Here is a 13,195-nt window from a genome sequence, read left to right on the forward strand (position 1 = left end):
CTCACCGCGAGGGTCCGCGGCTTCATTCTTGAGGTCAGTGAGACCAAGAACCCACTAATTCCAGACACAGTATTATACAAATTTTGTCAGATTTATTCCTAGGTACTTTATATTTTTGTTGTTGCTATTGCAAATTATAACATTTTAAAAATTAGTTTCTATATTATGTCTGAGATTTGCTTCAAGACATACTGATAGAAATGGTTTATAACTAATTGAATAAAACAAGAATTAATTAGCCCATTCTTTTCTGCTGGAGTGCAGTGGCGCAATCTCAGCTCACTGCAACATCTGCCTCCCAGGTTCAAGCGATTCTTGTGCCTCAGCCTACCAAGTAGCTGGGATCGCAGGTGCACGCCATGATGCCCGGCTAATTTTTATATTTTTAGTAGAGATGGGGTTTTGCCACGTTGGCCAGGCTGGTCTTGAACTCCTGACCTCAGGTGATCCATCCCCACCTCGGCCTCTCAAAGTGCTGGGATTACAGGCGTGAGCCACCGTGCCCAGCCAATTAGTCCATTCTTAAATAAAAAATAAAGGAGATAGACATGTCACCTTTTAAACATAGATGGAATGATGAAGTTAGAAATCACTATTTGCAACCATCGTAGTAATAACTGATTTAGATAAGAATCATTAGTAATTCTAAAAATTACTTGTTAAAGTTTGATGAGGAACAGGACATTTATACAATCTCAAAATAGCCTCACAAATTACTCATTAATTACAAAGGAAAAAATGTTAACTTTGCAGTGGAGAAGCATGGCAGACTCTAAGCAAGGATTCACAATTAACACCAATAATGAGATAAACACATCTATGCCTACTGACGTGATGCAGTGAGAGGGACACAATATCACTTCTGTGGCATTTCTGCCAAAATGCACATCCTGGATCTAATCATGAGGACACAGCATACAATCCAACTTGGGGTCGCTTTACAAAATAACTGGCCCACACTCTTTAAAAATGTCAGAAATGTGAAAGACAGAATTGTGAAAAAGAAATTAAACTATTCAAAATTAAGTGAGAACAGGAACATGACAATTGAATGCAAAGTAAGATGCTGCATTAGATCCTGGGGAAAAAATTTAATTGCTATATAGAACATTTTTCAAACAACTGGCAGAATTTATATAAGAACTAAAGATTAGATAATGGTATTACATCAAAGCAGGGTGACCAGATGTCTCTATTTACCTAGGACAGTACTCATTTATATTTGTTATCCCTGTGTAAATTTTTTTAATTTTTTGTATTCATACATAATAGATGTACTTATTTTGGGGATACATGTGATAATTTGATACATTCATATAATGTGTAAAGATAAAATCAGGGTTCCGTGTAAATGATTAATAGTGCCTCCTGGCCAGGCACGGTGGCTCACACCTGTAATCCCAGCACTCTGGGAGTCTGAGGCGGATGGATCACTTGAAGTCAGGAGTTTGAGACCAGCCTGGCCAACATGGTGAAACCTTGTCTCTATGAAAAATACAAAAATTAGCCGGGCATGGTGGCACATGCCTGTGATCCCAGATACTCAGGAGGCTGTGGCACAGGAATCACGTGAACCCAAGAGATGGAGGTTGCAGCGAGCCGAGATTGCGCCACTGCACTCCAGCCTGGGTAACAGAGCAAGACTCTGACTCAAAAAATAAATAAATAAAAGTGCCTCCTTTCACTCTCAAAAGTAACCCATATAGAGGTCACCCATATAGGGGAAAGTCTGCTGTGGGGATTTCTGAGAAATCTTTTGTTCTCCTCATAGAAGATGATAGATGCAGACATCACCACCATTCTCCCTTATACCATCATTCTCTTTTATGTGAAAGTTGCCAGAATCAAAATGGAGTCACTAATGTTTAAAGAAAGAAGAGCCCTGACAAATCGAGCCACAGAAGGCCATGAAGAGAAGGTTCTTTATGCTTGTATGCCTCACAAAAAAGACTCTGGAAAAATCGTATCCTTGCACAGAAGCCACCAGAAATTTCCATAAAAAACACTGCAAGAACATCTGCCCCCGAACTGCCTGTCCAACCTGGACTGACATCATCCTTGTTATTGATCTTTGTAGCCAAATATAATTATTTTAAAACAATTGTGCAATTCGCCTCTTTTCTTTAAAAATCTTTGTCTTCCTTTACCTCCCTGAATATGCACATAGTTTACTATGACGGGTATATTCTCATTGCAATACTCTATTCCCAAATAAATGTCTTTTTCTTTTAGAGAGCCTCCCTTTGTTATTTAGGTTGACTTATATGGTGTCACTTGAAAGTGATGTCTGGATCCGCAGCAACCATCTTACAACCTTGAAGTGACAAGCTGGAAGAAAAGGCCAGAAGATGCACATAGAGTTTAATCCTGACAGAGATGAGTTACTGAAGCAATGCCAGTGACCTCCTATCCGCTAATTTACTATTACTTAACAAACTTTTTTTTTTTTTTTTTGAGACAGGGTCTCGCTCTGTCACCCAGGCTGGAGTGCAGTGTTGTGATCTCAGCTCACTGCAAACTCCATCTCCCAGGTTCAAGCGATTCTCATGCTTCAGCCTCCTGATTAGCTGGGATTACAGGTGCGTACCACCACCCCTGGCTAATTTTTTTGTTTTGTTGTTGTTGTTGTTGAGACGAAGTCTCACTCTGTCGCCCAGGCTGGAGTGCTGTGGCGCGATCTCAGCTCACTGCAACCTCTGCCTCCCAGGTTCAAGTGATTCTCCTGCCTCAGCCTCCCAAGCAGCTGGGATTACAGGCACCCGCCACCGCGCCTGGCTAATTTTTGTAGTTTTAGTAGAGACGGGGTTTCACCTTGTTGGCCATACTGTTCTCGAACTCCTGACCTAGTGATCTGCCCACCTCAGCCTCCCAAAGTGCTGGGATTACAGGAGTGAGCCACCATACCTGGCCAATTTTCGTATTTTTAGTAGAGACAGGGTTCGCCATGTTGGCCAAGCTGGTCTCAAACTCCTGACCACAGGTAATCCACCCCTGCCTCAGCCTCCCAAAGTGCTAGATTACAGGCGTGAGCCACCGTGCCTGGCCTAAGAAAACAAACTCTTACTTAAGTCATGCTATTTGAAGCCCGTTCTCCCACTTATGCACCAAACTGAATCCTCTCTCAACCTCCTTGCCATCATTTTAGCAATTCTCCAATCTCTCTCCTACATCATGACTTGTACTAAGTACCCAGTACAATAACTGAATAGAAGAGCTACCCCTATGTCCATCATTGTGAAGTTTTGGAACACCTGCAATAAAAGATAAAGATTCCAAGTAAAATAAACATTTATGTACTTATCTTCTAAATACAGCCTAAAACCTTCCATAGAATAGGGACAAAAAGGAACAAAGGAACAAGAATCAGAATGGCATTAAGGTTCTTAATGGATACGACAAGAAAGTGAAGCAATGTCTTTAAAATCCTGAAAGAAAATTATTTTCAACCCTAGAAGTCCATGCTCAGCTAATCTATTATAAGAACAGAGACCTTTTCTCTTTTTTTTTTTTTTTGAGACGGAGTCTCACCCTCTCACTCAGGCTGGAGTGCAGTGGTGCGATCTCGGCTCACTGCAACCTCCACCTCCCGGGCTCAAGCGATTCTCCTGCCTCAGCCTCCAGAGTAGCTGGATTTCAGGTGCCCACCACTACACCCAGCTAATTTTTGTATTTTTAGTAAGATGAGGTTTCACCATGTTGGTCAGGCTGGTCTCGAACTCCTAACCGCAGGTGATCCACCCAGCTTGGCCTCCCAAAGTGCTGGGATTACAGGCGTGAGCCACCATGACTGGCCAACAGAGCATGCCTGGCCAACAGAGATTTTTTTTTTTTTTTTTTTTGAGATGGAGTCTCACTCTGTCGCCCAGGCTGGAGTGCCGCGGCGCGATCTTGGCTCACTGCAAGCTCCACCTCCCGGGTTCACGCCATTCTCCTGCCTCAGCCTCCCGAACAGCTGGGACTAGAGGCACCTGCCACCACACCCGGCTAACTTTTTGTATTTTTAGTAGAGACGGGGGTTTCACCGTGTTAGCCAGGATGGTCTCGATCTCCTGACCTCGTGATCCGCCCTCCTCGGCCTCCCAAAGTGCTGGGATTACAGCCGTGAGCCACCGCGCCTGGCCAACAGAGACCTTTTTAAACATGCAAAGACTTAGCTAGTAAGAATGAGTTCTATCAAAATAAGGGAGAAAACCAAGAGGCCATATGCTCCAGGAAACAGGATTTCAGACAGCAGGAAAGAGATGTAGGGAAGTCCTAGAAAAATAATTGAGTAGCAGAACCAGAGAACAACCAGCCCACACAGAAACAGGAGGAGAAAGCCATGAGAGGGAAATCTCCAGGGACAGGAGGGGTGGGGGGTTGAAATAGACTGAATAAGTCTATAATCTATTTAATTATTTAGAGAACACTACTGGTAGTGAGAGATCTGAGAGAACAACCAAAAAAAGGTTAAGGTAAATAAAAACCTTTGCAAGCAAAAAAGTAAGGCAATAATTAACTCCAAGAAAAACAAAAAATGTTACTATAAAAGAAAAATACTTGATTAAATAGTTAATAATATTCACATACTTAATTATATAGACACTATTCATTTAACCAGAAATGTGATAAAATTATATTCAAACTATAAGGATAAAGGAAATGGGCAGGAAAGTGATGTAAAAAAAGCCAAATTTGCACCATAACAGAAGTCAATTGAGAATAGCTAAAATTAATAAAAAATAACAGTATATCATTTAGAAGTTCAGAGATAAATACCAGAAGAAATAGCTAAAAGTTGAGACCATTTGCCTCTGACCAGCGGCAATGAAGGATGAGGATAAGGGCAAGGATTGCCATTTTTCATTTTAAGCTTTTGAATATTAATTGAATTTTTAGCTATATATGTATAACATTATTTTGATTTAAAATTTAAAAAGTAATTTCTTTTTAAAAAAGGAAGAAATATATTGGGGAAAAAAGACTGCTGACAAAAAGAGAAGAGAAAGAAAAATCAAATATTTATTAAAAGTACCATAATACAGACCCATTTCAAGTAAGGACAAACACACTAACATATTTCTTAGTAGTTTCTTCACAATAGATTATTAAAGCATAGAACAATTATTCATATTCATAAAGAAATGACTTCAAAATAGGTTAAATTGTTTTCCATCTACTGTGTTTAATAAGGCAAGAACAAATGATTCACTTTAGACAAATAGTCTCATCAAAAAAGGGCTAAAATAGTAAAGATTCATCACCTAAAGTGGTAAGCTTTGGATATCTGAAATATAAACATGTTAGTACTCTGATGATGCCAGATAAATGAATTTAGGCAAGAAAACACATTGTTACAAAAAGCCTGGGTTCTAAATCAGGATTACTGAGACACTAACAATTTCAGATTTTTGCCTTCATTCCAAGAAGCACCAACCCAGTTTTCTTTAGACTGCCTGGGCTGGTTTGGGCCAAGATCTAGTCAAAATGTAGTCTGCCAGTGATGTAGGTAAATAAGATAGAGGGATGAAGAAAAATTTAGCATCCCAGCCAGCTGAATACCGAGTTCGTGGATGCACCGATGTCAGAGCATGTTCCATGCAGTCAGTGACCAGGTTCAGGTTTGTGCTACAATTCAACAGCCCTTCCTTCATGATACTGTAAACTGTATACAAAAAAAGAAATAGTGTTCAACAATCTTATTCCTTATATTTTTAAGATCATGCAGTCACAGAAGTCTCACCACATCTAATTTCTACAAGATAGAATGATCTAGAATGTGCATCCCAATATGATAGCCACTAGCCACATGTAACTATTGAGCACTTAAACCATAGCTAATGCACTGGAATAAAAACTAAATTTTGGATTTTATTTAATTTTAATTTTAAAACTCAATCATTTTTCTTTTCTTGTTTGGTTGTTTTTTGGGGGTTTTTTTGAGACAGGGTCTTGCTCTGTCACCCAGGTTGGAGTGTAGTGGTACAATCTCAGCTCACTGCAACCTCTGCCTCCCAGGCTCGTGATCCTCCCTCCTCAGCTTCCCACATAGCTGGGACTACAGGTACGCATCCCCATGCCCAGCTAATTTTGTTTATTTTTTGTAGACACAAGGTCTCACTATGTTGCCCAGGCTGGTCTTGAATTCCTGGGCTCAAGCGATCCTCCCACATCAGCCTCCCAAAGTGCTGGAATTATAGGTGTGAGGCACCACGCCTGGCCTCAAAACTCAATTCTGATGGCTGGGTGCAGTGGCTCATGCCTGTAATCCCAGCACTTTGGGAGGCCGAGGTGGGTGGATAATTTGGGGTCAGGAGTTCGAGACCGGCATGGCCAACATGGTGAAACCCCATGTCTACTAAAAATACAAAAATTAGCCAGGCTTGGTGGTGCATGCCTGTAGTCCCAGTTACTTAGGAAGCTGAGACAGGAGAATTGCTTGAACCCGGGAGGCAGACGTTGCAGTGAGCCAAGATCACGCCACTGCACTCCAGCCTGGGTGACAGAGCAAGACTCTGTCTCAAAAAAAAAAAACACACACACAACTTAATTCTGTTACTAGAGGATTTTTAAATAGGTTTAGAACAACACAGATATGGGAATATACTTTTTCAACTGGAAATTTTTTTAACATTATTGAGATATTCATATATCATAAAATTCAGCCACTTAAAGTGTACAAATCAATAATTTTTAGTATATTCAGAGTTGTGCAATCATCATCACAATCTACATTTAGAACATTTTCATCATCCCAAAAAGAAACCCTGTACCTATTAGAAGTCATTCCCATTTTTCACCACTGCTGCCACCTCCTCCTCCAGGTCTTCAGAATAATATTCTTACAGGAAATTGACAAATCCCACTCCCACAAAGCTCCTATCACCCGAACAAGAGAAATATAGCCTCAGGGAATGGCCCATAGGGCTCTGCAAAGACTTGTCCTCACTGACTTACCTGTTCCCACCTACATGCTTTCTCCTGTCACATTAAGACACATAGTTTGTGGACAAGCCCTTTGTTATCAAAAGGGTAAACAATGATGAAGACTGCACTTTAGTTGAGCAGACATCTCACACCAGCCCTGCCATGCTACCAAGGGGCACACCCTCTCAAGGGTCCATGCCTCTAAGTATGTAATACCTCCTAGTGCTCAGGTGCCTTGGCCCACAGAGGACAAGGCAGGGAAGAGCCTGGCCCCAGGCCGCCTATATGTCCCCCTCCTCAACCATGATAGTCATCAGACCAAGCCAACCATGAGAGCACTGGGACCTTCCTGACTTCCTTCTGTTCTGGGAATGCTTTATTTAAGGAGCTTTGTCCCGAGAGGATCTGCCAATCATTGTCCACCAACCCTCTTTTCCCCTTCTCATGCAAGGGTACTGATATGGTTTGGCTTTGTGTCCCCACCCAAATCTCATCTTGAATTATAGTCCCATAATCTCCACATGTCGTGGGAGGGACCTGGTGGGAGGTACTGAATCATGGGGGTGGTTCCCATTGCTGTTCTTTTAGTAGTGAGTTCTCACAAGATCTGATGGTTTCATAAGGGGCTTTCCTCTGCTTGCACTCATTCCCTCTCCTGCCATCCTGTGAAGAGGTGCCTTCTGCCATGATTGTAAGTTTCCTGAGGACTCCCCAGCCATGCAGAACTGTGAGTCAATTAAACCTCTTTTCTTTATAAATTACCCAGTCTCGGTTATTTCTTCATAGCAGCATGAGAATGGACTAATACAGGGTACCCATTATCCCTATCAAAAGAAAAAAGCTTACGGGCATCAAAATACTGCTGTCCATAGGTCTCCTTAATATGCTTGGGGGCTTCTTTCCAACTTTGCTTCATTCGCTCTAAGGACTGTGTCATGTTTGTCATTCCCGTTCTGAAGTAGCCAGGTTCAACTATGCTGATTTTCACCCCAAAATGTTGAATCTCACGCCTGAAATAAAACCCCACAAGTTATGATTAAAGACCACCACCATTTCAATGCTTTCAGGAAGGAAAAGCAAAACAAAAAAGATTATAAAATACCTTTACTGAATATTTAAAGAATAAAGAAATGGAGAGGAAAAAAAATTTAAATATAAACATCCCTGGATCCAACAATTAGGAAATTATTATACCAACTACCATAACCATTCAATTCTAGAATCACTCATTTAATAAAGAGTTATTAAGTACCTACTGTGTGCTAGACTCTGGAGACATGAAGGATACAAATGACAATAAATAAAATTAGCATTTATTATGACTGGCACTGTGCTAAGTGTCTCACAAACTCAGAAGATTAAGACTCAGTTCCTCATCTCAGAAAGTTCACAGTGGGTGAGTCCAACAAGTAGACAAATAACTACAACACAACTCAAAAGAATTATAAAGGAGAGGCATTCAAGGGGCTATGAAAGTAGAGAGGAAGGTACAGATAGATTTTCTGAGGGAGTCAGGGAAGGCTTCAGTGAGGAGAAAAATATTTCAGTTGAGTCTTAAAGCAGGGATCCCCAAACCTGGGGTGCAGACCCATAAGTCCGTGGCCTGTTAGGGACTGGGCCACACAGCAGGAGGTAAGCAGTGGGTGAGCCAGCATTACCGCCTGAGCTCTGCCTCCTCTCAGATCAGCCAGATATTAGAGTCTCATAGGGGCATGAATCCTATTGTGAACGTGCATGCAAGGGACCTAAGTTGCACGCTCCCTATAAGAATCCTGAGGTTGAACAGTTTCATCCCGAAACCATCTCTTTCTTCCCGCCATCCCCACCTGGGGCATGAAAAAACTGTCTTCCACGAAACAGGTCCCTGGTGCCAAAAAGGTTGGGGACCATTATCTTAAAAGACAAAAGGAAATTTCCAAGTAAACAAAAGGGAAGAATAACAAACCAGGCAATGGGAATTCCACATGTAAAAGCATGGGCTTGTGGAAAATGACAGTGTGTGGACTAAGAGATCACTAATGAAACAGGATGTCAGCATTAAAATTGCCAATTCCAGAATATTCAAGTTAGTTCAGCAAACAGTTCCAAAAATACTTATCAAAGGCCGACTATGGGCTAAGTACTGCACTAAGTGCTGCCTACACCGAGAGAAGTAAGATGGCACTGTGCACCACGGCAGAGGCGTACTCTAGGAGCTCTAGGGACAGTGATGAGGAGTGTTCCCTAAACTATGGGTCCAGGCAGCCTTGCTGGAGAAGACGAAGCTCAAGCTGTCAGCAAGGAGAAACGTTTGAAATAATGGTCCATAAGGAGGCAGACCACAAGGCATTATGACCTCTAAGCAGTGGTTCTTAAAGTGTGGACCCTGGATCAATGGCATCATCAGCATCTGGTAACTTTTTAGAAATGCAAAGTATTGGGCCCCAGTCTAGACTTACTAAATTAGAAACTCTGGCGGTGAGACTCAATAATCTGTTTTAACAAGCCTTCCAGGTGACTCTGAGGCATGCTAGAGTTTAAGAACTACTGTTCTAAGGGAAAAGCCTCACTTACCAAACCAAAACCTAAAACCTTCCATGTTAGAGCTTCAAAGAGAGTCTCCAGGTGCCCACATGTAATGGAGAAGAGGAGAGGGCTTTGTAGCCAGAGGTGACTCTCCTCCTCTAAATTTCACTTCTCCTTGGAGTTTTCTCATTCTGATTCCTACCACCCCTTGTCTCCATTCCCCTTTAACATTCCAATGCAAATATAGAACAAAACTTCCTTTCCCTGTTTATCCTGAGCACAACTAGGGTGAACTTGAATTTTCTAAAGGAGTTACATAGTCATTTGAATGTTGGAAGGATATATCTTTGCTCTTAGTCTGGGAATGAGTCAAGGAGTCCGAGAGACCAGCCCTAGGTGGTGGTAAATCACACAGCAGCCCTGTGGCAGTACACAGAACATTAGATAGGCAGGAAACCAAGTGAGGTGCCTACTGCATGGTAACAACTCATGTAATTTCTTGGCTATTTCTCTGTTTTCTCCCTAGGCATATAACACTCATATTGCAACACTTATATATCAGTCATGGTCAGTGGTAGGCTAAATAACGGCCCCCAAAGAGATCAGGTCCTAATCCCTGTAAATGTTGCCTTATGTGGCAAAGACTTTGCAGGTGTGATTAAGTTAAGGCGGTTGAGATAGGGGGTTATCCTAGATTATCCGCGTGGGCCCTAAATGCAATCACAAAGATCCTTATAAGAGAAGCAGAAGTGGATTTGATGACTGACAAAAGAGGAAAAGGCGATGTGACCACGGAGGCAGAGATTGGAGTGATGTAGCCATGGCCAAAGAATGCTGGCAGCCACCAGAAGCTGGAAGAGGCAAGGAATGGATTCTCCCATAGTGATTTCAGAAGGAATGTGGCCCTGTCAACACCTCAGTTTTGGTCAAATGATACTGATTACGAACTGATTACAAAAAAAAAAAAAAGTGTTGTTTTAAAACACCATATACCATAAATTACCTATGATAATTTATTACAGTGGCCATAAAAGTCAATACATACTGCCTTTAATATTCACAGCCCATTTCCAAGTGAAACTGCCCAAAAGTCAGCCCCTGCTAAAGAGGAGCGTGCACAGCAATATTTTGGACCATGTGACTACAGCCTCTTGTCCACAGCTGATTGGACCAGGAAGGGGACTTGACAGGAGGAGAGTCCCTTGTAAGGCTGAACAGTAGCTCTGCCTGTGATTACCAATATGACCATGGGCAAATTACTAAACCTCTGTGCCTCAGTTTCCTCAGATGTACAATAAGAATAAAAATAATGCCTTCTTCATTGGGTTGCTATGAAAGTTAAATGATTTAATGGATGGAAAGTACTTCCTGCAGTACCTTACCCATAACCATGCACAAAAATGTCACACAGTGTGGTGTTGCCTGGCACACACAAAAAATGAACTCAGCCAATAGGATGCTCTCTCAAGAATTATAAGGAAAATAGGCTGAGTGCAGTAGTGCAGGACTATAGTCCTAGCTACTCAGGAGGCTAAGGCAGCTGGACAGCTCCAGCCCAGGAGTTCAAGGTTGTCGTAAGCTATGATCATGCCTGTGAATAGCCACTGCACTCCAGCCCAGGCAATATAGTGAAACTCTGTCTCTTAAAAATAAATAAATAGGCCGGGCACAGTGGCTCATGCCTGTAATCTCAGCACTTTGGGAGGCCAAGGTGGGTGGATCACATGAGGTCAGGAGTTCAAGACCATCCTAGCCAGCGTGGTGAAACCCCGTCTCTGCTAAAAATACACCAATTAGCTGGGTGTAGTGGCACGTACCTGTGGTCCCAGCTACCTGGGAGGCTGAGGCAGAAGAATCACTTGAACCCAGGAGTCAGAGGTTGCAGTGAGCCAAAATCGCATCACTGCACTCCAGCCTGGGCAACAGAGTGAGACTCCGTCTCAGAAAATAAATAAATACATATACATATATATGATACACACACATATATATGGGGGAGGGGGATCTATAAAAAGAATGAAGCAGCCGGTGGAAGGACATGAAACTGAAACAATGCATGAATAAAAGCCAGGCCGGGCACAATGTCTCATGCCTGTAATCCCAGCACGTTCGGAGGCTGAGGCAGGAAGATCACTTTAGCCCAGGCGTTTGAGACTAGCCTGGGCAACATAATGAGACTCCATCTCTATAAACTATAAAAAATTAGCTGGGCATGGCAGCGTGCACCCATAGTCCCAGCTACCAGGGAAGTTGAGGTGGAAGGATCGTTTGAGCCCAGGAGGTTGAGGCTGCAATGAACCATGATGATCACACAACTGCACTCCAGCTTGGGCAACAGAGTGAGACCCTGTCTCAAAAATAAAAAATAAATATTGAGAATTGAAGTGTGACATAGTGGTAGAAGACAAAGACCTGGGTCAAAACACAGTTCTGCCAAATTCTGGCTATGGTAGGTGAACTTTGGGACAGATAAGAAAATTTGAGCCTGTTATCTATATAAAATAGACTAGTAATAATATCTATGTATCAAGATTTGAGGAGTGATGAAATAAGATAGGTGAAAGCAACTAGCACAATGCCTAAGACATATTTCAGTGCTCAATAGCTGTATTTGTTTTAACTTAAGAGTTACCTCAGAATATCTGAAAAGGCTTCCACTCCATACTTGGAGACACAGTAGCCTCCTACAAAGAAAGCAACTCTTCCCAGAATGCTGGAGACATTGACAATTCTTCCCCGTGCTCTCCTCACCAAAGGAAGCATGCTCAAGGTCACCTGGATCACACCAATGAGGTTCATTTTGAGCATATTCATAGAGTCCTCAGTGTTCAGCCACTCACATAAGGTAATTGGTGTAAGAATGCCTGCATTGTTCACCAGTCCCCAGAGTCCTAAAACAATTAAAAGTCATATCAGGAGTTTGGTTTCAGGCAAAAATACTCTATTTTGAACTTCGGTGGGGAAAGAATCACTCTTGAGGAATCATAACCACTAACCACCCCCATGAGAGTTTGCAGCCCAAATGATATAACATATAAGTTTGCTAAATATAATTTTTTTTTGAGACAAAGTCTCGCCCTATCGCCAGGCTGGAGTGCAGTGGAACGATCTCAGCTCACTGCAAACTCTGCCTCCCGGGTTCAAGCGATTCTCCTGCCCTCAGCCTCCCAAGTAGCTGGGACTACAGGCACGCACCACCACACCCAGCCAATGTTTGTATTTTTAGTAGAGATGGGGTTTCACCATGTTGGCTAGGATGGTCTCCATTTCTTGACCTCGTGATCCACCCGCCTCAGCCTCCCAAAGTACTGGGATTACAGGCGTAAGCCACCGCGCCCAGCCTGCTAAATATAATTTTTAAATAAAAGGATTGAAAATATTCATTAAAATACTATAAAATTGATCAAGCAGATTTGAGAAAGAACCAAATAAAACTTCAGAAATAAAAGATACAACTATTGAAATTTTAAAATTTGTTAGACAGGTTTAATAGTAGATAGACATACTGGAAGAAAGAAAGTAGCAAACTGGAAGACAGTAAAGAAAAATATACAGACTATGGCACAAATATAAAGAGATTAAAAACATGAAAGAAAAGGGAAGCAAGACCAAAGTAAAAACATGTAACATATGTCTAATAAGATCCAGAAATAAGGGAGGGAAATGGAATAAAGGCAGTATTTGAAGTAATGATGGCTAAGAATTTTCCAGAACTGATAATGAACAGATTAAAGAAGCCCCCCTGTTTGAAATGTTTGCTTTTTGGTGTCGTAAAGAAATAGCA

The 13,195-nt window shown here is 41.9% G+C and overlaps 1 protein-coding gene across 7 annotated transcripts in view; it reads right to left on the reverse strand.

Annotated features, from left to right (window-relative positions):
• Positions 1 to 4,979: 4,979 nt before the first annotated feature.
• The window catches only part of HSD17B6 (hydroxysteroid 17-beta dehydrogenase 6), a 38,088-nt gene continuing 29,872 nt past the window's right edge, over positions 4,980 to 13,195 (reverse strand). For all 7 annotated transcript variants that reach the window (XM_034935625.2, XM_008978548.4, XM_008978549.5 and 4 more), the window contains 3 exons: positions 12,044 to 12,302; positions 7,753 to 7,916; positions 4,980 to 5,644 (listed from right to left, as the gene is read on the reverse strand). In XM_034935625.2, coding sequence (XP_034791516.1) covers positions 5,427 to 5,644; positions 7,753 to 7,916; positions 12,044 to 12,302 — 641 coding nt within the window. In that variant the 3' untranslated portion in view covers positions 4,980 to 5,426. The remainder of the gene's footprint in view (positions 5,645 to 7,752; positions 7,917 to 12,043; positions 12,303 to 13,195) is intronic.

The sequence above is a fragment of the Pan paniscus genome, chromosome 10, assembly GCF_029289425.2.
Source record: "Pan paniscus chromosome 10, NHGRI_mPanPan1-v2.0_pri, whole genome shotgun sequence".
Lineage (NCBI taxonomy): Eukaryota > Metazoa > Chordata > Mammalia > Primates > Hominidae > Pan > Pan paniscus.